The sequence below is a fragment of the Elephas maximus genome, chromosome 5 (genome assembly GCF_024166365.1).
Source record: "Elephas maximus indicus isolate mEleMax1 chromosome 5, mEleMax1 primary haplotype, whole genome shotgun sequence".
Lineage (NCBI taxonomy): Eukaryota > Metazoa > Chordata > Mammalia > Proboscidea > Elephantidae > Elephas > Elephas maximus.
This window is the reverse complement of record NC_064823.1, coordinates 86,721,129-86,744,269: the sequence shown is the minus strand read 5'-3', so window position 1 is coordinate 86,744,269 and position 23,141 is coordinate 86,721,129. Positions and strand designations below refer to the sequence as shown.

General features: G+C 39.5%; 1 protein-coding gene across 4 annotated transcripts in view; it reads left to right on the top strand.

Moving 5' to 3' along the window:
• The window catches only part of SLC4A4 (solute carrier family 4 member 4), a 387,871-nt gene that overhangs the window by 72,856 nt on the left and 291,874 nt on the right, over positions 1 to 23,141 (top strand). For all 4 annotated transcript variants that reach the window (XM_049886070.1, XM_049886071.1, XM_049886069.1 and 1 more), the window contains exon 3: positions 5,080 to 5,259. In XM_049886070.1, coding sequence (XP_049742027.1) covers positions 5,080 to 5,259 — 180 coding nt within the window. The remainder of the gene's footprint in view (positions 1 to 5,079; positions 5,260 to 23,141) is intronic.

The following is a 23,141-nucleotide window of genomic DNA, read 5'->3' as shown; positions in this document are numbered from 1 at the left end:
AATAGACCTCTCTTGCAGTTGTCTATAGAATTTTTCATTTGACTGCTCTAAAACCCTTTTCTGGCCTGTCAATATTGATGAGTTTAATTCTTTAAAGTCCTAAATTATCCTTGGTAGCAAAGATATAACTATCTTTAACTGTAATGGCCTAAGAGTTACTGTCCAAGTGTAGGTAGGAGTTCTTTACTGGTCTGAAAACATTATAGCAACTATTAAAGGTATGTAGCAAGTTTAGAAATATCTTAGGAATTGGGAGAATTGGACACGATAGCTTCATAGTGTCTAATGGCTTGTTTGAAACTAGGGTGGAGCAGGTGAGGAAGGGAAGAAACCAGGATCATGTAGTGATAATTTCTGACATTCAGAGATAACCAGGAAAGCAATGTTTTCTTCCCAGTAGTACTGGCTGTGGTGTGGATTGTGAGATATCCCCAAGACATTTGGAGTTTGTTGGGAACTTGCACCATCTGTCAGAGGAAGGCATGCAGGGTATTTATTTGAACACATGATACTCAGGCCACTGCCAAATAAAGGACTGAGTACCCTTCTACTGGACACCTAAATACTCCCCATCAAATGTACAGTCCCCTAGTTTTACCTTATAAAACAGTGAGTAGCAAGAATGTAACCCTTATTTTAATAATATTTAAAACAATCTTCCTTGCCTTAGAAATATAGCTATTTTAAATTTTTGCTTTTTCTTTTCACATTATCTTTGGAAGCAGTTTTTACTAAAGCAGAAATTTTGTTTTGAGCCTAAAATTTCCTTATAAGTTATAACTGTACCTGATTTCTTTGAGCTTCTCACTGTTTGTAGATTCCTGCTGGCTTGGAAAGCTTGCCTTTCAAGCTTCTCCTTCCATTTTACATATAAACTCATACTACACCCTCAACCTTTGTGGCTTCTCTAAGAGCTTGCTGTCATTTCATGAGTTATACTTTTAGAAATAGCCATCAATCGTCTTGACATATTTCTGAGACAGGCAGAGGAATTTGAATAAAAATAAATATTGAGATCTACCTAGGATATTCTTATCAACACAGAATATTTCCATTAGTAATATATTGTTACTTCTGACCATAAGGACAGGTATTCTGTGGGACAGCAAGAATGCTTCTAATCTAGCTCGTTTTACTTACTTTTGATTTTCCTTTTTTGCTACTTAGCACAGCTTACTAAATATTTGATAATCCTCTTGAGAAAGCATTTTTTTTTTTTAACATCATTCTGCAAAATGAGGCCATTTTGCTCTTCTCACAGGCAAAGTAAAGAGGTTAAGAAGTAATTGATGAAGCAGAAATCACCGTCCCCGAGTTCCTAGAGATTTGCTTAACCTCAGCATGATGATCCTTATGCTTTATCTGAACACGAGACAGACAAGGAACATTTAAAAGTGACCTGTGATGTGTGAGGGGAGAAGGAAGATGTGTTGAGTTTTGAACTGTCCGGCTCAGTGCCATGATTTACTCTAGCAGTTCCTGGAAGGTAATACCTTCTTCACTCAGTGGATATTCCATTTTACCCTGCAGTAAGGAGCCATACAAAAAGTTCATAGCCGTATGGGCACCAGAGAATTATGGCTTCTCAGAGGCCATCAATGACAGTATCAAAAGTGCTTGCGAGTGGATGCCTGGGGATGTGAGTGGGAACAGAAAATGATTGCCAATGGGCGTGAGAGATTTTTTTGTTGTTGTTTTCGAGTGGTGGAAATGTTCAAAAATTGGATTATGGTGATGGTCACATAACTCTGTGAATATGTTAAAAATCATTGAATTGTAACCTGAGAACAAGTGAATTTTATGGAATGTTATACCTTTTTTTTTTTTTATACCTTAACAAAGCTGATAAAAATGCCGAAGATTTGGAATACATCTTGAAGAGAACCATATTTCTGTGTAGTATCTGAGCACCATACCACTCCCTAGTACAGTCTAGTATCTGAAAGCTTCCCGGCCTGTGTGAAAGCGAGTGACAGCGTGAGCAGGGAACACAGGTGAGGCAGGAGGTGGAGGAGATGGGAATAAGCCGAGTCTGCCACAGGGAGGATGCCTGTGGTCAAGATGTGAACATAATGGCACCATTTTTGTGATGATGACAACTCAGATTAGGTTCCAGAGGGTAATGTATGTTCCTTTCCAGGCTCACTCTCTGAAAATCTCTGTCTTTGGTTAAGTAGGTGGCAATAACAACTGCTATTTCATAGCCAGAAATCTTACCTTAAAATCCTATTATCCCAGGTAGACTGCCATGTGCTGTGCAGATTTGGGTAAATATATTAAGAAAAATCTTTCTGCATAACATCAGATATGACTAATGTAGCTTAATTATCATTTTTGCTTAGTTGCCATTATTTAATAAGCAGTAGAAAATATTTAATGGACAGTTTTTTTTTTTTTTAATGCCAACCTCTTAACTTCATGTTATTTTCCTAATTCCTGAATGAAAGCAACCAAGCTTTCAGCTTTTGATTTGCTGAAGAAACTGGTTGGCTTTGCTTACACATTGTTGCAACTTGAGATAAAGCTGCAGGCCTCCCTTAGTAACTAGAGAGCAGGAAACAATTGACACTGTTTCTTAATTCACTTTGTTTCTGAGACATTTCCTATTTCCTAGTATAATATAGCTTTCCCATGAGAACAATTTGCCTGCAAATGGGTAGACATGGTAACTTTCTCATTGGTGCATATTCTGTGGGGGAGGGGGAGAATTTTACTGTGCTTTGTAGCAGTTGAGTCGGGGTGTGTGTGTGTGTGTGTGTGTGTTGGGAGGAGGGAGGAAATCCTGCTTTATGTACAGATGCCTCTAACTTCATTCCAAGCATTAGGTATTTTGTTTTGAATGCTGAATCATTCATTTCTTGTTGTTAGTTGCCATTGAGTTGTCCCTCGATTCATGGAGATCCCATGCACAACAGGATCAAACTGTTGTGATCCATAAGGTTTTTCACTGGCTGATTTTTTGGAAATAGATTACCAGGCCTTCCTTCCTCATCTATCTTAGTGTAGAAGCTCGGCTGAAATCTGGTCAGCATCAAAGCCACATGGAAGCCTCCACCGACACACAGGTGGTGGCCGTGCTCAGGGTGCATTAGCCAGAAATCAAACCTGGGTCTCCTGCATGAAAGGCGGGAATTCTGCCGCTGAGCCATCACTGCCCCACACCCCCCATACCCTATTCACGTAGGGTTGTTCATTCCTTACTTGGAACCTCTTTCTTCAGAGTGTATAATTCTTTTAACCCCAACAATTTAAGGAAGCACCCCTGTGAATTATGGTGCTTTGAGCTATGGATGTGGAAAGTAATTCATAGCATTTTATCCTAGACATACCGCATGCATGTGGGTACATGATATTGTCTCTGGCACTCTAAAGTTGTCATCAAGGCATTATGATTCCAGAAATGTGAAATGAAACCCATAAATGAGATCATCTAATCTAATTTGAAGTTAAAAAAAAAATTGTTCACATTACTTCTGAAATGATGGTTCCCACATTCAGAAGTTATGTTGTATAAAAAGTGAAAGTAAAAGTTTTCCCAATTGGGGGAAAAAATAAAAATGAAACGATGTAAAACTTTGAGTTCCTTTTTTATTCTGTCTTATCAGATTTTGTAAAAATAATACCACTTGTCAGTTTTGCAGCTCCTTCCATCTAGAGAAGTGAAAGCATTTCACAATCTTTTTTTCTTCCTGCCCTTCTCTTCAAGGCGGTTTTTACTGGGCTGGGTTTATTTTTATCATTGCAACAACCAGTTTTTAGAAACTTTTGGAAACTAAAAAAGAAAAACGAGAATGGCACTGTAGCTGACATTCATTTTAGCTGTTTTCTAGTGTGAACATTTGAGTATTTCTAAAATCTTCTCTCCAAGTATGTCTTAGTTTTCTCAGTTTCTCCCAGTTCTAAGTCTCTGTTCTGCTGATTGGGTAAAAAAAAAAAAAAAAGCTTCAGTGTAAAATCTTATCCCCAGCAGAATGACTTCTTGAACTTTGAGTTAGATCTTTATTTTTGTAGCTCTAAGAACTCCTTTCCCAGCTCTGTCTTCAGTATAATCATAGACTCATGGAAGGTTAGAAGTGGAAGAGCCTTCAGTGATTACCTAATTTAAGCCCCTCATTGTATAAATGATGAGGTTCAGGCCCCGAGAGGTTAAGGGACAAGCTCAAGGTCATTTGTAATTAATTGATGGCATAGGTCTGATCAGAATCATGGACTTCAGACTTGCGGTTCAGTAGTCTTTGATTTTCCTAAGCATAGGAGGATGGTATGGAATGTGTGACCAATTGCCTCCATGAAAAACTGCCTCCTTTGCCATGAGATAAGAAGAACTGGATAGTGCCTGGCTATCATTACTGAACATTTTGGTCAAAGATTCCATAGGAGCGTACTGATCAAAAGGGAGAAAATGCACAACAGAGTTTCAGATTCTCATGCACTCCAGACTTCCAGGAGCCATGAAGATTGTATAATCCCTGAAACTATTGCCCCGAAATAACCTTTAAACCTTAAACCAAAAATATCCTCTGAAGTCTTCTTCAAAGCAATAGTAGTTTAGCTTAACTAGTAAAAAATGTCTGCCGTGAGCATTATGCTCGTTTAAGAAATACCTCTATGGACATATCAAACTGACAACAGCAACTGGAAAGATTAGTTAGGAACCTTAGGGGACAGTGCATTTTATGTTAGTGGAGGAGGAACAACTCAGAAAAGGACAGTGAGAATTGTTACACAACTCAAAGAATGCAATCAGTGTCACTAAATGGTACATGTAGAAACTGTTGAATTGGTGTATGTTTTGCTGTGTATATTCTTAACAACAACAACAAAATAAACTATACACACATATATATGTAGTCTACATGGGCAGAACTAGAGTGTACACACACAGAACCCTAGTCATAACCCACAGGTTGAATTATACTGTAGCTACCTGAGTGTTGGCAAGAAATTTTATTTGTCCAGTTTGAACTTGTCAAATATAGAGTGGTAATATTGAATTCACAGACATTTGCTTCTGACCTGTAGATCTTGTGCAACTTATATGCAGTGGAGAATACAATCTGATTTGTGTACCTTCCTTAGGCCACCACACCATCTACATCGGGGTCCATGTGCCGAAGAGCTATCGGAGAAGGAGACGTCACAAGAGAAAGGCAGGACACAAAGAAAAGAAGGAAAAGGAAAGAATCTCTGAGAACTACTCTGACAAATCGGATGTGGAAAATGCTGACGAATCAAGCAGCAGCATCTTAAAACCTCTCAGTGAGTACTCTCCAGGTGTTGGTGCCTCTGTCTGCCTCACTCCCATATCCTTGGGAAAGACCCTTTTAGGATCATATGGCTAAGGGGGGAGGAATACAATAAAGCTGAATGGTCTGCTCTAAAAGATAATGTCTATGGAGATGGCTTTTTGTACCAGCAGGTTGATCTAGAAGGTCATCTGTAAGATTCTGAGTTGATCAGAAAAGCATCTGACAATGTTTAGGCATGGTTATGTATTCTAGATTTTGAATAGTGAAAATGAGCAATGTTACACTGTATTTAGCTACAGTGGTCCACAGTAACTGGAAGACCATTCAAGGACAGGTTTTGAATTGTTGCTGCTTGGTAGATCAAGGTGTTTGCAGTTTCCATCAAGGTGATTACAACTCATGGTGACCCCATGGCGACCGCATGTTGCAGAGTAGAATCACCCCACAGGATTTTCAAGGCTGTAATTTTCAGAAGCAGATCACCATGCTTGTTTTCTGAAGTGCCTGTGGGTGGGCTTGAACTGCCAACCTTTTGACTTGTAGTTGAGTACTTAATCATTTGTACTACCCAAGGACTCCTAGGTCAAGGTAAGAGTTGCATCTATGTAGTTTTCCAAATGTCAGGGTTATAGATGACATTTAAGCAAGTTGTGGGCCAGGTTGACGATTCCAAAAGGAATAGTGGAAAGTATCCTGTAAGTCAGAGAAGAATGTAGAGTGACACAGCTCTGAAATGTTGGACATATTAGATACCATCTATTCGATAGAAATGTTATTAAAAACAGAGTAGCAGGAAGTCAAAGAACACTCTTGGAGTCAAATGGTAGGGTAGACTGTATGTTTAGGTGTAAATGTATATGGCTTTTTGTTTCTTCTAACGTGGAGAATGTTTGGCCAGAAGGGAAGCCTTGTGGCTGAAGTGAGAATGAGTATGTGCAGTACAAGGAGAAGCTATAGAAACACATGCCAATTTGGGGAGATTCCTCAACAGGAGTGAGTTACATAGTGACAGCTTTTCTTTTGGCAGAGATCTGCACATTCTTTGTCTTATTGCTACAGTTGCAGAAATATAGAACCTGCAATGAAATGCATTATGGGTGGTGCAGATAAAGATCAAGTGCAGTCATTGCCTGTGATGACAGGCCAAATTAGAATGAACAGCTCAGGTGGTGTTGAAAAGTGAATTTCCAGAGTTAAATTAAAGAGGGTGTGAAGTGTAGTGATGTGAACCTTTTATAGTCTCACAGCTGGAACTGAGCAGGTGGCAGGGCAGCTAGAGAAGTACTATGCTGAGAGAAGCAATGCAGATGGACCATCCAATTAAACATCAAAAGATCTGAGGAGATCTTAGAGGTGCACCACTGAACTAAAAGGTGTTGGGAAAAATATAAGACTTAGAAGGCACTAGCAGACAAGAGACTGAAGTTATGTACTTTTCTTTGAATTGCTTGGAGAAAGCCTTTCTGAAAGTGATCCTTCGTATATTGACTAAAATAATGGGATCTGTTTCTAGCAAAGTCCTTGAAATGCAGATAAAAAAGGTCACATATAATAGTCTGGAGGAACAAAAGATAATGTTCCTTTCCAGATAAATTACTACTGTTTATCTTGATTTACTATCTGTGTTGGCAAGGCCTGAACCACAAACAAAGGGGTCCCTTCCCTGGTGTGTGCGCTGTCTATCTCTCTTTCTGTCTTTCTCTGTCTTTCTTTTTGTCTCTGTCTCTTTCCATCTCCCAGGTAATAAGGAATGAATATATCAGAAAGGTACTGAGACTAAATGTGTGTTAGCATGGGAGTATTGTTGCTTTCTGTGGCATTTGGGAATCAGTTGGAGAGCAGCATGTAAAAGAAACAGAACCATCTATTCTTTTCCTCCCTGGGAAGTGCTGTATTATGTTGTATACTAGGTTTCTAAAGGGATCCTCGGGAGAGGCAGTTAAGGATCAACTTGTCCAATGATCATAATGAAATTATTTATAAATTCACATTTGATAGTTGATTTTTTTTCCCTGTGGTCAGTAAGTTAATGCTGTAATATGACTTTGACATGTTTGACATGAGTCAACCCATTTGACATGAAGGTCCTTTTAGAAATGACCACATTTTCTCCACTGTTTATGATGGAGACTAGATGGATTGGTAGCTGGTTATCTGGTGCAGTTCTCTTCAAAAGTCAGAATTGTTGCACCAGCTATTGAAAGACATTTAACTCTGATTTGGCAAAGCTACAATATCCTGGTACCAACATGACAATAATATTCTTATAGGAAAATTCACTTAATGATATATCTATCAAGTGCATCATTATTGTCTCCCAAGAGCTACCACGTACAGTTTCTGTTTTTCTGGGATCTAGAGTGTTTGAGTGACTATGCCTATAGACATACCATGTCGCATAGACCAGATTCCCACTGTTGCCTGCAGGTGGATCATGTAGTGCTGTAATTTCTAAAAGCATGCATGAAGGGAGTAACTTGGTAAGAGTCATCTCTGCTTCTTTCCTTGTTGTTGCCACCACATGCAGCCGATCAAGGACTTCTGTTTATACTGCTTCTAAAATATGTCTTGCATCTGTCTGCCACTCTCCAGTTTTGCTGCCATTTTCTGGTCCAGGGCATTATTATGCCTTACTTACACAATTGCAACAGCCTCCTTTTTCTAAGACTTTCTTCAGAGAGAGAGAACATTGACCATCATAAAGGATAAATTAGGTCATGCCATTCCTGTTGCCCTTAGAATAAAATTTCGGTTTGGCATCATGGCCCAGAGTGTCTCACCAGCCTTGCTTTGTGTTACTCTCTCCTTGGTCACTCTTCTTGAGACACATATATTTTTCAGTTCCTTGGTGCCAAAACCTTTTCTGCCTCAGGGCCTTTGCACTTGCAGTTCTCTTTTCCTAGGATTGTCACCCCATTCTTGTCCTCATTAGCTTTTCTCTTCCTTTATGTCCCACCTTTAAAATTTAACCTCTTCAGAGAGACCTTCCCTTATAGTTCTATCTAATGTAGGTTCCGCCATGTTATTCTTTTTTGGCTCCTTGTTTGTTTCCTTCATAACATGTTTCAACTGGTAATTTTATGAGCTGATAGTTTTGTCTTTTGTGCATGCCAGATGGTAAGCTCCGAGAGAGCAAAGATCCATTTTGTCTTGTTCACTACAGTGCCTCTGTACAGGCCTAGCACAGTGCCTGGCACGTAGAAAGTGTTTAACAAATGTTTATTGAACGATAATTGAATGAATGGATTACTATAAAGGAAGGGATAAACCTTTCTTTTATTGACCTGAGTAGTTCCCACATTCTGGGTAAAGATTAAACTGATTTTCTTGTTTCTAGGCCTTGCACATCACCTTTGTATTTCCCCTCCCTGCCTGCCTTCCCTACCGTGTGAAACCTGGCCCTAAATTTTAATTATCCTACTTTGGAAAGCACCTCTTTATTTTAACTGTTTCCTAGGTGGCATGTTGGTCTGGGTAGATGACTCTGGAGTATATTGAGTTGCTTGTTGTCCACAGATAATGGAAGAAATTGATCCACAGGGTATGTGGATTCTTCATGGACACTTAAAAATATTCACTGTTCCACACAGAGCTCAGGGATCTCAGCTTCAGAAGTCACATTAAAGAGGCATGGACTTGAATAGTAAAGGGCATTTATATGAAGAAATAAGCCAAAAATCTTCCAGTATTTAGGCACATCAGGAAGATGACATAATTAACAGGTTCATTCAGCATATAACAGAGATGCTTTTTATTTTATCTATGATTCTGATGTCAAGACAAGGTTTAAAAAAATGTGTGTCTTTATTCTTAAGCATTTGGAACTTTGAGGAGGAAGCTAACTAGCTTCATCTCCCTATCTGAGCTGGGCAATGGCTTCAAGTCCTTGCAGGACTGCTCTTCCCAGTATGGTGTCAGGGCTGGTGGCTCACCTCAGGAAGCAGGGGAAGAAATGCGTGGGAGAAGTGTGGAGGAACTGGGAGAGGGAGGGTGGGGAAGAAAAGTGAAATGGAGGAACAAGCAGGAGGAAAGACAAGGGAATGAGGAGGTGGTGTGCAGTGGGTGGTGGAGAGAAAAGTTAGATTGTGCACTTTCTTAAAAATAACCCTTTTACCTCCTCCACCGTGCACTTTTTTCCCTCTTAGTTAGCAGCTGCCGTCATCCAAGGGTTGCCCAGAAAGTGGGGGAAAGGTGGTCTTGGCTAGGATAGGTTTTAGAAGCACAGTATGGCTTCCCATCATAGTTGGTTTTGGCCTTTGCACGTCTTATTTTGGTAGTGTTTTGGAATATTTATAGGAGACTCTCAGGTCACTTTGTCACTGTAGATACTCTGAAGATGTGTAAAATGTTGGGCAACACAGCTACAAATAGAACATCCTGTTCTGCATATTGATCGCATGTGTAATATACTTCTTGACAAGCTTGAACATGTACCAGTGCCTGGAGGTGCCTACTGCCTCTCACACACATCTTTTCCATTGTGGAATCCTCTCACTAGGTATGTACATGCAAGCCCTTCTTCGGTCTTGTGGTACCCTTTTTTAGCTCTTTGGATATGTACCAGATCTGATGGATTTATGCTAGTGAACATTGTTCTGTGGGCCTCGAACAATGGATGCCAGTTGGTGATCCAGTTATATTCAGGAAGCTGAAACAGAGCAATGGGCAGTTGCTTTTGTTTGGTGCTTCCGGGTAAATGAACAGAGTAGCTTTTCATAAGAGCCAAGAATACTTGGTGTTTTGTCATTTGACTTCCCCTTTTCCCAGTGAACCCCTTGTGTCCTCCCCCAACCTGACCTCATACCTCTTGGTTTTTTAAAAATGTTTTCCAATAAGGCCCTTAATTTTGATATCATAAAGCAAGATTTCTTTAAACTTCCATACAGTGTTTGAATATCTAGAAAATGAGCCCATTTGCAGGAGAGAGAGGGATCTTTGGAATGCATGTGAAATAATAAAGATTCCGTCCCTGTTCAAAAACAAAACAAAACACAAACACAAAAGAACTAAACTGTCTTCTTTCATCTTTCTATTTTTCATCTTATATAAGTAGGAGGAAGTATTTTATCTTCAGGCCTGAGAACAAAGCCCTTTATTTTAAAAAAAATAATTTAAAACTTAAAAAAGTTTGCCTTGTCAGAAGGAGGCACTTGCAGTGTAATGTTACTGGAAAGGCAGTGTATCGCAGGAAGAGCGCAGATCTGGGCCAGATTACCTGAGCTTGAAGCCTAGCTGGTACCAGCAGGGAAACCTTGGCAGATTACTTAACCTTTCTGTGCTCCAGTTTTCTCTTTCATAAAGAGAGCATACTGCATAACTTAACTCATACTGTTTTGAGTATTAAGTGAGTTAATTCATGTAAAGCAGTGCTTCTGGCACATAGCAATCACTCAAACGTTAGCAAATATTCTTTTTGAGTTACTCCGAACACCTTCTTCATGCTCATCTCTTCCCATATATTGCACTCAGGTAATGCCCAAAACTTTAGGCGAAAACTTTGTAGAGATCAATTGCTTTATGAACACTAGTCATCAGCCTGGAAGCACTTCTGGCATTTTCTGATCCACAAATTCTCACTAGATATTTCTTTGCTTTAGCTGTCAGCTTTGCTCCTGGCTCCCAACAGCATCTTTGAGGGAAGCAACCTAAATTCAGTCTCTTAGCTTGCCAGCAAGTGTCACCCTGGATGCTAGTTGGCAGGTGGAGGGACCAAGAAATCAAGAGCTTTAGGGGGCGGAGGTGATATCTATTGTGCTGTTCTTTTGTGTGAATACTGCCACTGGCAGGCAGCTCTGCTTAGCAATGTGTCCTTGAATTTAGTCAACAGTTGCAATCTCCAGCTCTTGACCTTTGCTATACATTCTAAGGATTTATGGTGCCAGAAAATGGTGTGTTCTCTTTCTCGTGAGAAGGATTTTTTTTCTGGCTCTTCCTTTGTGTGTCTCAGTGAAATCAGTCTGGCTGAGAAGGGCTGTTGGGTGGGACAAGTCAGCAATATGAAGGCAGTGCTGTGCAGAAAGGAAAAATGTTTGGCATACTTGTGTTTTTGGTGGCACTGGGTTGGCTCAGCAATGTTATGTTTTATGTGGTACAAATAATTGCTGTTTATTCCTCTGCCATGCTCATGAATGCAAGAGGACTGTGTTACGGTGCTTCTGTCTTCTTTAGCCCGTTAAATATGTAAATCTCTGAAGCCGATTTGAGTATCTGAAATACAATTGTCTTAAGTCACTTAGACGTGCTCCCCCATAGCAGTTCTTACACTGTGTAAGGGTATCATTCCTTATTGCCACTGACTATTCTGTTACAATAGTTATTCCATTTTATCATGCTGTGAGACTTTAAGAATAGTGCAGTTACATGTGTCATGGGAGAGTTGATGTTGTTGCTATTTATAGTGACTCATGAGTTCGAGAGGTCTCAGAGGGTTCCACTGTGCTCCAGGTGCTAGGGTTAAAAAAAAAAAAAAAGATACCATTGCCGTCGAGTCGATTCCAACTCATAGCGACCCTACAGGACAGAGTAGAACTGCCCCATAGGGTTTCCAGGGAACACGGTGAATTCATACTGCTGGCCTTTTGATTAGCAGCCTGAGCTCTTAACCACTGTACCACCAGGGCTCTGGTGCTAGGGCACTCAGGATTAAAAAGAGATTTTGACTTGGGGCGGAAAATGGGGAAAAACCAGAGTAGTGAGTGGAATTTAACACATGAAATGAACTTTAATGAAATGAATGAGGTATTACCACAGGTATTAGCACCTAAGAGGAAGGCAGGACACATCCTGTGTTGTAGAGTTTCAAGTTTAAAAGGCAGGAAGCTTGGGTGTGGGGGTGTGTGTGTGTGTGTGTGTGTGTGTATGTGTGTGCTGTGCATACGCATGCGTGAGTGGAACGCACTGAAGGAATAGAAGATATTTGCAAGGATCTTTTTGAATGATGTTCTGCTAAGGAAATTTATTATATAAAACTCACCAGACCCAGTGCCCTCTCAATAAAAAAAGAGACGGAAGTAATTCTTGAAGGACTACTGTATGGGTTCTTAATATTAGGGATTTAACACAGAGCTTTATTAGTGTAAACTAATAAAGTAGTTGGGGTGAGGCTGCAGGGGTATACTCTATAAATAACATTCTCCAGAATTCTTCCATGACCACAATCTAGAGACAGGAATGTTGGGTTCTTTTAATAACTTTCCCATGGGTGGGGAGTGCTACTTGACTTTTCATCACACTTTTATAGACGTATTGTGAACATGGAGTTCCGATTTATGTTCGTCACCTATACACTCAAAATCTCAACTATCCTTGACTCTTTCCTTTCTTTTTTCTTCCATAGCCAGCCACTCACTGATTCCTTTTGGTTTTTCCTTCAAGGCCTGTCTGCCGCTTCCTTTAAATTCCTAAGGCAACATCTTCTTATTTAGGTTTTCAGCCTTTGGGTTCTTCCTTGAAATAGGAGGGAGTTATTTCAGACAAAGCTGCCAGACATCTAAAATATCAGTTCTATCTAGTCTCTCCTTAATTAAAGCAAAAACAAACAAAAAAATGTCTAATGGCTCCTTGTTACTGAAGCTGATGGTTGCTAACTTGGGGTCCCTAGACATTTAAGAGTTAATTGACAATGTAATTGAGGCTCCTCTACTATTTTAAATATTTTAAGTAGTTTAGTGAAAATTATAGGTTTACTCTGTCTCAGCAAGACCACTTTAGGTTCTTTTATAGCAACTCATGATGACTTTTTCAGGTTTTAAACTCCTGTGGAAAGTATTATCTTGATTACACATTCTGGTACTTAGCCCTGGAATGCTTCACATAGTGACTTACCCCTTTCATTCAGGTGTGTGGCATCTCTCCAACAGTATTGTTAGGTTCTCAAGGGCAGGAGCCACATCTCATGTGTATTTAGAATCGTGTTCTGCAGCAGCGTATACTTTGAATGGATGAGTAAATAAAATGTCCAGAAGGTATGGATTAAGTTGAAATAACCTGGATAATCTGAAAAAAAAAAAAAAAAAAAAACCCTGAAGAGAAAGGGTTGTGTAATTATTCAGTATTAACAATTATCTTGGTTAAAAAATGCTACTCTACCAATCTAAATCCATACTGAAAAGTGGCTAAAATCGAAACCACCAAAGCACTGTCCCATGGGGTGAATTGAATAATGGTGAAAATGCAAAGAGAGAAGACTAAGAAAATTAATTTGTCTCATGGTGTAGCTCTACAACTTTGTTTTGTAACAAGTAATTTGCATTTAAATAAAATAGAAATGTGTCCATGTTGAGAAAACTAATAAAAATATTACTCTTTTTGTACTTTTTCTTATGGGAAAAATATTAAAATGTATGAAAATATCCCAACCAATGTAGGAATTCAAGGTATTATTTAAGATGACATTTCTCTAAAGAAGCATACAGCTTGCTGAGTTGGACTAAGTCCGCCTCTGTTTATGCCTATTTGTTTAGAGTTTATATTCCACCTGGATGAGTGAGGATAGTATGTAAAAGGAGCTACTTAGGATAGTGAGATTTGTTAATTACTGAATGTGTCACCAAAGATGTATGCGGAGTGCCTTACATAGCACATTTTTAGGACCGCTTATTTATATGCATTTGGGATCACAGATGAAAGTTCACATGGCTGCAGAGATGGATTTAGATGACCATTGTATATTTTTCTCAGAATTTTGCTTTAATGCTTTTGGAACAAGAATACCCTGGTAATTTTTCATTCTTTTGCTCTTTTCCAATTAAGCAGAATTCTATTTTTTAAAAAAGCATGATCTACTCCATACCCTTATTTAGAAGCCACTTCTGGTGGTGGTGTTATTGTGATCCAGCAATTAGTATTGAAATTATCCTTTGTCAGTTACCAAAACTTTACCACAAAGGCCACAAGAGAAAGCAATTATATTTAATGGATTCTGCTTCATTTATGAGGCTTTGAGGAAGGAATAATTTAAGTGTAATGGAAAGTGTGACTTCTGAATGCAAATTTACAATAAACATGTGGGCTGTATAGCTAGCTGTGTTCGTTCGAAATTGAAGTTGTTTTCAGCAGAAAATAGAGCGATTTCTGTTCCCAAGGCATGGAAATAGCAATTTCTATAACCTGAAATTCTGTGCAGATTCACCCAATAGCCAGAGCACATGCATGAACAGCTGTGAAATCCTCAGTCAGTTCTTTGCCTAACTCGACTTTGTTATTTCTTGTGAAACTGATGAATGCTTGAAACGGACAAAAACCAAGCAAACAAATGAGCAGAAATCTTGAAAAAGATCTTGAATTATTATTATTATTTTTTTTACTGATGTTCGTCACCCACCCACTGCCGTCGAGTCGATTCCGATTCATCGCGACCCTATAGGACAGAGTAGAACTGCCCAATAGAGTTTCCAAGGAGCGCCTGGTGGATTTGAACTGTCGACCTCTTGGTTAACAGCCATAGATAGCCCTTAAGCACTACGCCACCAGGGTTTCTGATGTTCATCACAGAAACAGTTAATACTCTTCCTTGTCCCCCCAATTCTTCAATACTGATTTTCAAAAGATGCTGTGGCTAAGAAGCAGTGAAGCTATATAACTGGTATTTCAGTGGCCTCTTCATTTAGATCAGTTGCTAAGCAAAGGTTTTGAAAATAATTAAAATGTGACTTGAGGAAACTTTTCTGAGCTATTATTTGCATGCTCAAACCAAACTTGGAAGGTTTATAGATTTTTTTTTTTTGTCCCCATGAAGCTCACCTTGGAAATCTGTTCGTGCTGCATTCTCTTTAAGAGATTTCGAACCTATTCTTTTATGATTCTTTCTGACATTTGTGAAAACATCTAAGCAGAGCATATAATGGAATAAATTTTAAGATCTTCGTTGTACACTATTGTATACAGGCAGAAGTGGTAGATGCTCTTCTTGATTGGCAGCTGGGGAAAGAGCGTGCTGGTTTCAGTGACTGAGTGATGGCAGGGAATCTTTATTTTAAGAGAAGACCCATATATGAATTTAGATGAAAAATCAATCAAGGACAACATATTAGATGAAAACCCAACCTGGAGAATGCATTTATTTTTAAATTACTATCGAGTTTAAAAAATGCCATTGAGTTCTATATTTTGGCCAGTCATGGGGAACAGAAGGAGAAAATACAGGAATGATACTGAGGGTAAGAAGAGCAGATGGCATATTCTGAAAAAATAAGGAGAGGAAGCAGAGCAACTTTGTCAAGAAGACAGTGAAACTGAAGAAGAACAGTACTATCACTGGCTATGTGGCCGAAGCCAACACCCCACCCCTCAAAATACCAGTCCAGTTGCTGTTGAGTTGATCCTGACTCATGGAGACCACAGGTATGCCAGATTAGAACTGTGCTCCATAGGGTTGTCAGTGGCTGATTTTTCAGAAGTAGATCTCCAGGCCTTTCTTCTTAGGCTCCTCTGGGTGGACTCAAACCTCCAGCCTTTTGGTTAGCAGCTGAGTGCTTAACCATTTGCACCACCCAGGGACTCCCCCCTCAACTTAGTCAAACCAGATCTCGAAATGTTCTGCTCACATCGGTCCTGGTGGTCTCTACCTGCTTTATCTTTAGTTCCCTAAGAATAGTCTTTTCACCATGATCTATCAAGTGATAATAGTGGTTCTCAAACACGCTTCCCTCCATTCTTACGTTTATATTACTTCTTCCTATTAGTTTTTAACATAATTCCTCCAAGATTCTCCTGGCTTCTGGATACCAGTACACCAGTATGCCAAAGGATAAACAACCTTGGCTTTCCAAAAATTCCTTTTAATTATTCCCTGGTCTTACACTAGGTCATTTAATATAACCTTGCTGTTCAGTTTATATTCCTGGTAGGAGATCACCCTTAGGTTTACTTAGTTGTAAGACAAAGCTGGACTGAAGGATTGAGTTTTTACCAAGGGGCTATCCTGAATGTCCACATCAAATCCAAGGCTGGCCTTTTGGTGACCTGATGGCAGTGGGAATCTAGAGTGAGGCACTGGAACTCTAGGAAGATAGCTGGGTCTAGGGGCATTTCTGTAAACAATGAGTCGTTCTTTAATTGAAACCGCTGGATGTGGTTAGTAGTTTGTTTTGAAAACATAGTATGTTAGTTTATTCCTATATACTGTGACAGTCATAGTTAAACCAAAAGCTGCTTGTGACATTTCCGTTTAGTATTCATAGACAAGTGACTAGCTTTCTTGAAATCCTGAACTTGGTGCCAGAGCCAGCACATTTACAATTATATTTTGGCTTTTAGGCAATTGTGCAACTTTCTGAGTGTGTGGTAGGTTTTTATTTGTTTGTGGCACTTTCACTAATTTGTCATACTCTTAAGTGGAAAAATATTTTCTCAGCCTATTGTTTAGTAAACAGTGACTTTTACTCCTTTCTCTGTGGTTCCCCTGAGAGAAAATAAGCTAATATAACTGCTTTTTGATTCTCGTTTTTGGCCGGAAAGCCAGGCTAATGTGTGATCTCATGGAGATATGATCTGTTTGTGTGAACTGTAAGTTTATAAGCTTGTCATCATTCTTCATGGTACTGGGGCAGGCACCCCGCTCATCACCATTACACGGCGAGAAAAGGGATGCAGACAGATCCTGAGCCTTTAGTGCAGTGTAATGTAAGTCATTCATTTCAGTTCAGTCCATTTTTATCCAGTCCAAGAGATATTTATGGAACATTTCTTCTTTTCAGGCACAGGGCCCGGCACTGGGCCTGCAGAGATGAAAATTTCATAAAAACCTGACGATTTAATAGGGAAAATGACTCGCAATCAGACAAATTGAAGAGAATGTGGTAATTGCAACAGTGGAGTTGTACAGTTATGCACAAGGTGCTGCGGGACCATGAAAGTGGAGTGTCTAAGTTTGGTGGGGGGAGTCAGAGAAATCTTCACAGAGGAAAGAGCACTTGAGTTGAGTCTTAAAAGAGCAGAAGTATACCAGGAGGTGGAGGATGGAGGTGGGGAGCGAATTGTATCTCACTGCCCATTCATTCTGGAATGTATCAACACAGGTGTTAAAAAGTTGAAGTGTTTCTGTCAAAACATACCTTTAGAAGGAAAGAATTCGGTCCTTTTTTGTCTGTACCTAAACTGGCCATGACATTCCATTTTGGAATACTCTACTTATTAGTTTGCCTAATGTCCATGTTCCTCTTCTTTCTTAAACTCAGAACCCCAGTTTTCATTCATGACAGTAATGTGTCAGTTAAAAATCTTGATTTCTCAGGTTCCCTTGTAGCTAGGACGGGCCATGTGACCTAGTGCTGACCAATGAAATGTAAGCTTAAATGTGCTGGATGGTGCTTGGGGAGAACGTATTATTTCCTGATGGAAAGGGAATGGTAGCTGACATATGTTTTCTATGGGGTATTATCAATAAAAAATTTAGCTCTGTTGTTCTTGTTAGCTGCTGTTCATTTGGCCCCTGACTCATGGCAACTCCAAGCACAAGAGAATGAAATGCTACTGGGTCCTGCTCCATGCCTGTGATTGGTTGCAGATGGTTGTGATACATAGGGTTTTCAATGGAAAATTTTTAGAAATAGATCACCTAGTCTGTCTGTCTGGAACCTCTACTGAAGCCTATTCAACATTGTAGCAACAAGCGAACTGCCACTGACAGATGGGTGGCGGCTGTGGATGAGGTGTCTTGTCCTGGAATTGAACCCAGGTTTCCTGTATGGAAGGGGAGAATTCTACCATTGAATTACCAATGCCCCCATTACTTATACTATGACTTACTTATTGGCTACATTACTTACTCCATAAATAGTAAAAAAAATTGTCGTGTGTGTTCACTTCAGTAAGAAAGACCTGGCATCTCTTTGCCATTTTTGCTGGTGTGGCTGAGTAACTTCTTACATTCTCAGCATTGGTCTGTTATAATGTCTATTCATCCTCATTCTCTCACAATACGAAACAAACTTATGAGAAGTGGTTAGAGTGAATCTGTTTATAAGGTGACTTGAATCTCACTGATAACATGTTTGTGAATAATATAAATAAATAAATAAGCAATATTTTTTGAATACAAGTTCTGGCCTAGGCATTATACCAGATGCCTAAAAAATATGATCTTAGTTCTTCTTATCAAAACCCTTTGAGATTAAGATCCTCTTCATTGGGCTCCAGGACACTAAAACTCACAGAGGTGAGTGACTCACTCAACATGGTTGGGAGGTGGCTGTGCTGGGATGCAACCTTGGTTTCTTGGATTCTAAGCAAAAGCTCTTACCCATTGTACTACAGTGATTATTAAAAAGGTTAGATTAGGCTTTTTGACAGCTTTATGCTAGAGTGAATTGAACTTGGAAAACATTGTTCACATCTAAATTCAGTTTGTATTGCCAATATTGATACTTTTATTTATTTTATACTGCAGTGCAGAGTGATAAAGAACTTAAACAGAGTAGATGAAGAAGGCTTTCCTTTTCTCCCTTGAAATCCTACATGTTTAAATCCAGAATCTGAATTTAGAATCAGAAGTCATATTTTATGTCCTTTTATTGCTGATTTTCCAATTAATTACATTTGCTTTGAGAGAAGGTAAATAAAACAAGCTATAACTAAAATATCTAAAATCCATTAGATGGGATGGGTAATGTGGCTAGATTTTGCTATGGATGGATAGTTTTCCTTTCTAAGTAAAATATCAACCTATATATCTTATGTTAAAACTTATTGCCTCCCTTCCTACTCATCCAGCCATTCATCCATCTGTTCATCCTTTGGTCCCTCCGTCGGTCTGTCTGTCTGCCCGCCCATCCATCCATCCATCCATCCATCCATCCATCCATCCATCCATCCATCCATCCATCCATCCATCCATCCATCCATCATCCATCCATCCATCCATCCATCCATCCATCCATCCATCCATCCATCCATCCATCCATCCATCCATCCATCCATCCATCCATCCATCCATCCATCCATCCATCCATCATCTATCCATCATCTATCCATTCTCCTTTCCTCCCTCTTTTACTCCCTTCCTTCCTTCCTTCCTTCTTTCTCTTCTCCTTCCCTTTTTCTATCTCTTTCTTTCTCCCTTTCTCTCTCTTAAATTTTTGATTTTTAAAGTTTTAAAATATGGTCAGTTATCTTGGTTGCTTCTTAGGGGTATATTATGAAAATTCTTTACTATAAAGTGTCAGTCAGGTTCCCTGCTCTGGGAAGTCCTTAGCCCTCCAGTCTGTTCCTGCTGAACAGATGAAGTTATGGAAAAGTTATTCAGTACTAAAGGCTCGAGGGAGAATAAACCCAGGATCACATGAGTATCAAGAAGTATGCGATGCCTCATTCATCCATCCATCCCTTCACCCTGATTATTTATTGAAGGCCTGCTGTGTACCAAGGACTGTGCTAGTAGATGCCGGGATATGATGGCGAGCAAAATTAAAGACACTTCCTACCCTTAGGGAACTTATAGTCTGTTGGGAGAGACACTTACTAGTCAAATACCCATACAAATAAATGTTAAAGTGCACCTGTGGTACGTGCTATGCTGGAGTAGTCCATGGTGCTATAAAATCTGATAATAGGCAGGATTTGACCAAATTACAGAGGTCAGGAAATACTTCTCTGAGAAGGTCATGTTTGAACTGAGATCTGAAGGGTGAGAAAGAAAGGAAAAGAAAAAAATGGTGAAGGCTGAAGAGAAGAACAACAACAAAAAAAGCAAAACACAAGACTCTGCCTGGAGAAAGCACAGTGAGTATGAGTACATTTGTTGAAGACAAGCCATCAGCACTGTCTGAGTAGTGGGAGGCCTCCTCCTTGAGCAAAGTTTGACCTAGAAAATAATTTCATTATTTTTGACTAATATTTGAGAATATGAAAGGCACGAATTTCAAGTGAATAACTAGGCGTACAGAATGCCAAATGCATGATAAAAGCACATCTATATTTAAGACACACAGTAAGTTAAAGTACCAATTTTTTACTTGACTTTAAATAGAATTTTTTGCTTACTGACTTCCTATTTTTGCCCTACTGCTGTTTTGTCTGCTCAACTACTTCCCAACTTGTGCCTGCATGTTGTTGCCTTCTTTTCTGCAAATATTCCTTCCTGTGTCAAGTAAAGCAATCCCTTTTGAACTATTAGGAGCCCTGGTGGCACAGTGGTTAAGAACTCGGCTGCTAATCAAAAGGTCAGCGGTTGAATCTACCAACTGCTCCTTGGAAACCTTATGGGGCAGTTCTACCCTGTCTTAAAGGGTTGCTATGAGTCGGAATCTACTCAAAGGCAGCCGGTTTAGTGAGTCTCAGCAAAATCTTTTGGCATTGTCATGACAGGTGCACTCCTAATTTTTTCTAATTTGAAGTTAAGATAATCTCTTTAGGATACTGACTACAGTTTTAAAGTATAGAAGGGTGGAGGGGCACACCTTTCTGGGTGAGTGTTATAGTAGTATTGACTTTAAATCATACACAGACCTTCTCTATCTGTGACTCAGATGATGTGAGGAAGGGAAGGAGGATCCAATGACAGGATCAAGAGAATACAAAATCTCAGCCCTGCTTCTGTTCACCCCTTGACTTCCTTCCAGAATGACTTTACATGTATTACCAGAGCGTGGAGTAGTGTTTTACCACGATGATTTATACATTTGTTTTGGCCTGTTAGCTTTTTCTATCATAGCTGGGGCAAGAAGAGAAATTTGTGATGCAAAGGGAAATTTCATGTAACCAGAGGAATTTTGAAATCTTTATGTGTTAAGTTCCTAGATTCATATGAACCTAGGAAAATTGGAAATCGTCAAAAATGAAATGGAACACATAACCATCGGTATCCTAGGCATTAGTGAGCTGAAATGGACTGGTATTGGCCATTTTGAATCAGACAATCATATAGTCTACTATGCTGGGAATGACAACTTGAAGAGGAATGGCGTTGCATTCATCATCAAAAAGAACCTTTCAAGATCTATCCTGAGGTACAATGCTGTCAGTGATAGGATAATATCCATACGCCTACAAGAAAGACCAGTTAATACGACTATTATTCAAATTTACACAACAACCACTAGGGCCAAAGATGAAGAAATAGAAGATTTTTTATCAGCTGCTGCAGTCTAAAATTGATCGAACATGCAATCAAGATGCATCGATAATTCCTGGCGATTGGAACGCGAAAGTTGGAAATGAGGAAGGATGAGTAGTTGAAAAATATGGCTTTGGTGATAGAAACAATGATGGAGATCGAATGATAGAATTTTGGAAGACCAGCGACTTCTTCATTGCAAATACCTTCTTTCACCAACATAAGCGGTGACTATACAGTTGAGCCTCCCCAGATGGAACACACAGAAATCAAATTGACTACATCTATGGAAAGAGATGATGGAAAAGCTCAATATCATCAGTCAGAACAAGGCTAGGGGCCGACAGTGGAACGCACCATCGATTGTTCATATGCAAGCTCAAGCTGAAACTGAAGAATATCAGAGCAAGTCCACAAGAGCCAAAATATGACCTCAAGTATATCCCACCTGAATTTAGAGACCATCTGAAGGATAGATTTGACGCATTGAACACTAGTGACCAAAGACCAGACGAGTTGTGGAATGACATCAAGGACATCATACATGAAGAAAGCAAGAGGTCATTGAAAAGACAGGAAAGAAAGAAAAGGCCAAGATGGATGTCAGAGGAGACTCTGAAACTTGCTCTTGAACATCGAGCAGCTAAAGCAAAAGGAAGAATTGACGAAGTAAAAGGAGCTGAACAGAAGATTTCAAAGGGCGTCTCGAGAAGACAAAGTAAAGTATTATAATGACATATGCAAAGAGCTGGATATAGAAAACCAAAAGGGAAGAACACACTCGGCATTTCTCAAGCTGAAAGGACTGAAGAAAAAATTCAAGCCTTGAGTTGCAATAGTGAAGGATTTTGTGCGGAAAATATTAAACGGCGCAGGAAGCATAAAATAAGATGGAAGGAATACACAGAGTCATTATACCAAAAAGAATTAGTCGATGTTCAACCATTTAAAGAGGTGGCGTATGATCAGGAACCGATGGTACTAAAGGAAGAAGTCCAAGCAGCTCTGAAGGCATTGGTGAAAAACAAGGCTCCAGGAATTGATGGAATATCAATTGAGATGTTTCAACAAACAGATGAAGTGCTGGAGGTGCTCGCTCGTCTATGCCAAGAGATATGAATGACAGCTTCCTGGCTAACTGATTGGAAGAGATCCATATTTATGCCTCTTCCCAAGAAAGGTAATCTAACCGAATGTGGAAATTATAGAACAATATTATTAATATCACACACAAGCAAAATTTTGCTGAAGATCATGCAAAAACGGTTGCAGCAGTATATCGACAGGGAATTGCCAGAAATTCAGGCTGGTTTCAGAAGAGGACGTGGAACCAGGGATATCATTGCTGATGTCAGATGGATCCTGGCTAAAAGCAGAGAATACCAGAAGGATGTTTACCTGTGTTTTATCGATTATGCAAAGGCATTCGACTGTGTGGATCATAACAAAGTATGGGTAACATTGCAAAGAATGGGAATTCTGGAACACTTAATTGTGCTCATGAGGAACCTTTACATAGATCAAGAGGCAGTTGTTCAGATAGAACAAGGGGATACTTCGTGGTTTAAAGTCAGGAAAGGTGTGCGTCAGGGTTGTATTCTTTCATCTACCTATTTAATCTGTATGCTGAGCAAATAACATGAGAAGCTGGACTATATGAAGAAGAACGGGACATCAGGATTGGAGGAAGACTTGTTAACAACCTATGTTATGCAGATGTCACAACCTTGCTTGCTAAAAGTGAAGAGGACTTGAAGCACTTACTAATGAAGATCAAAGACCACAGCCTTCAGTGTGGATTGTACCTCAACATAAAAAAAAAAAAAATAATAACATAAAGA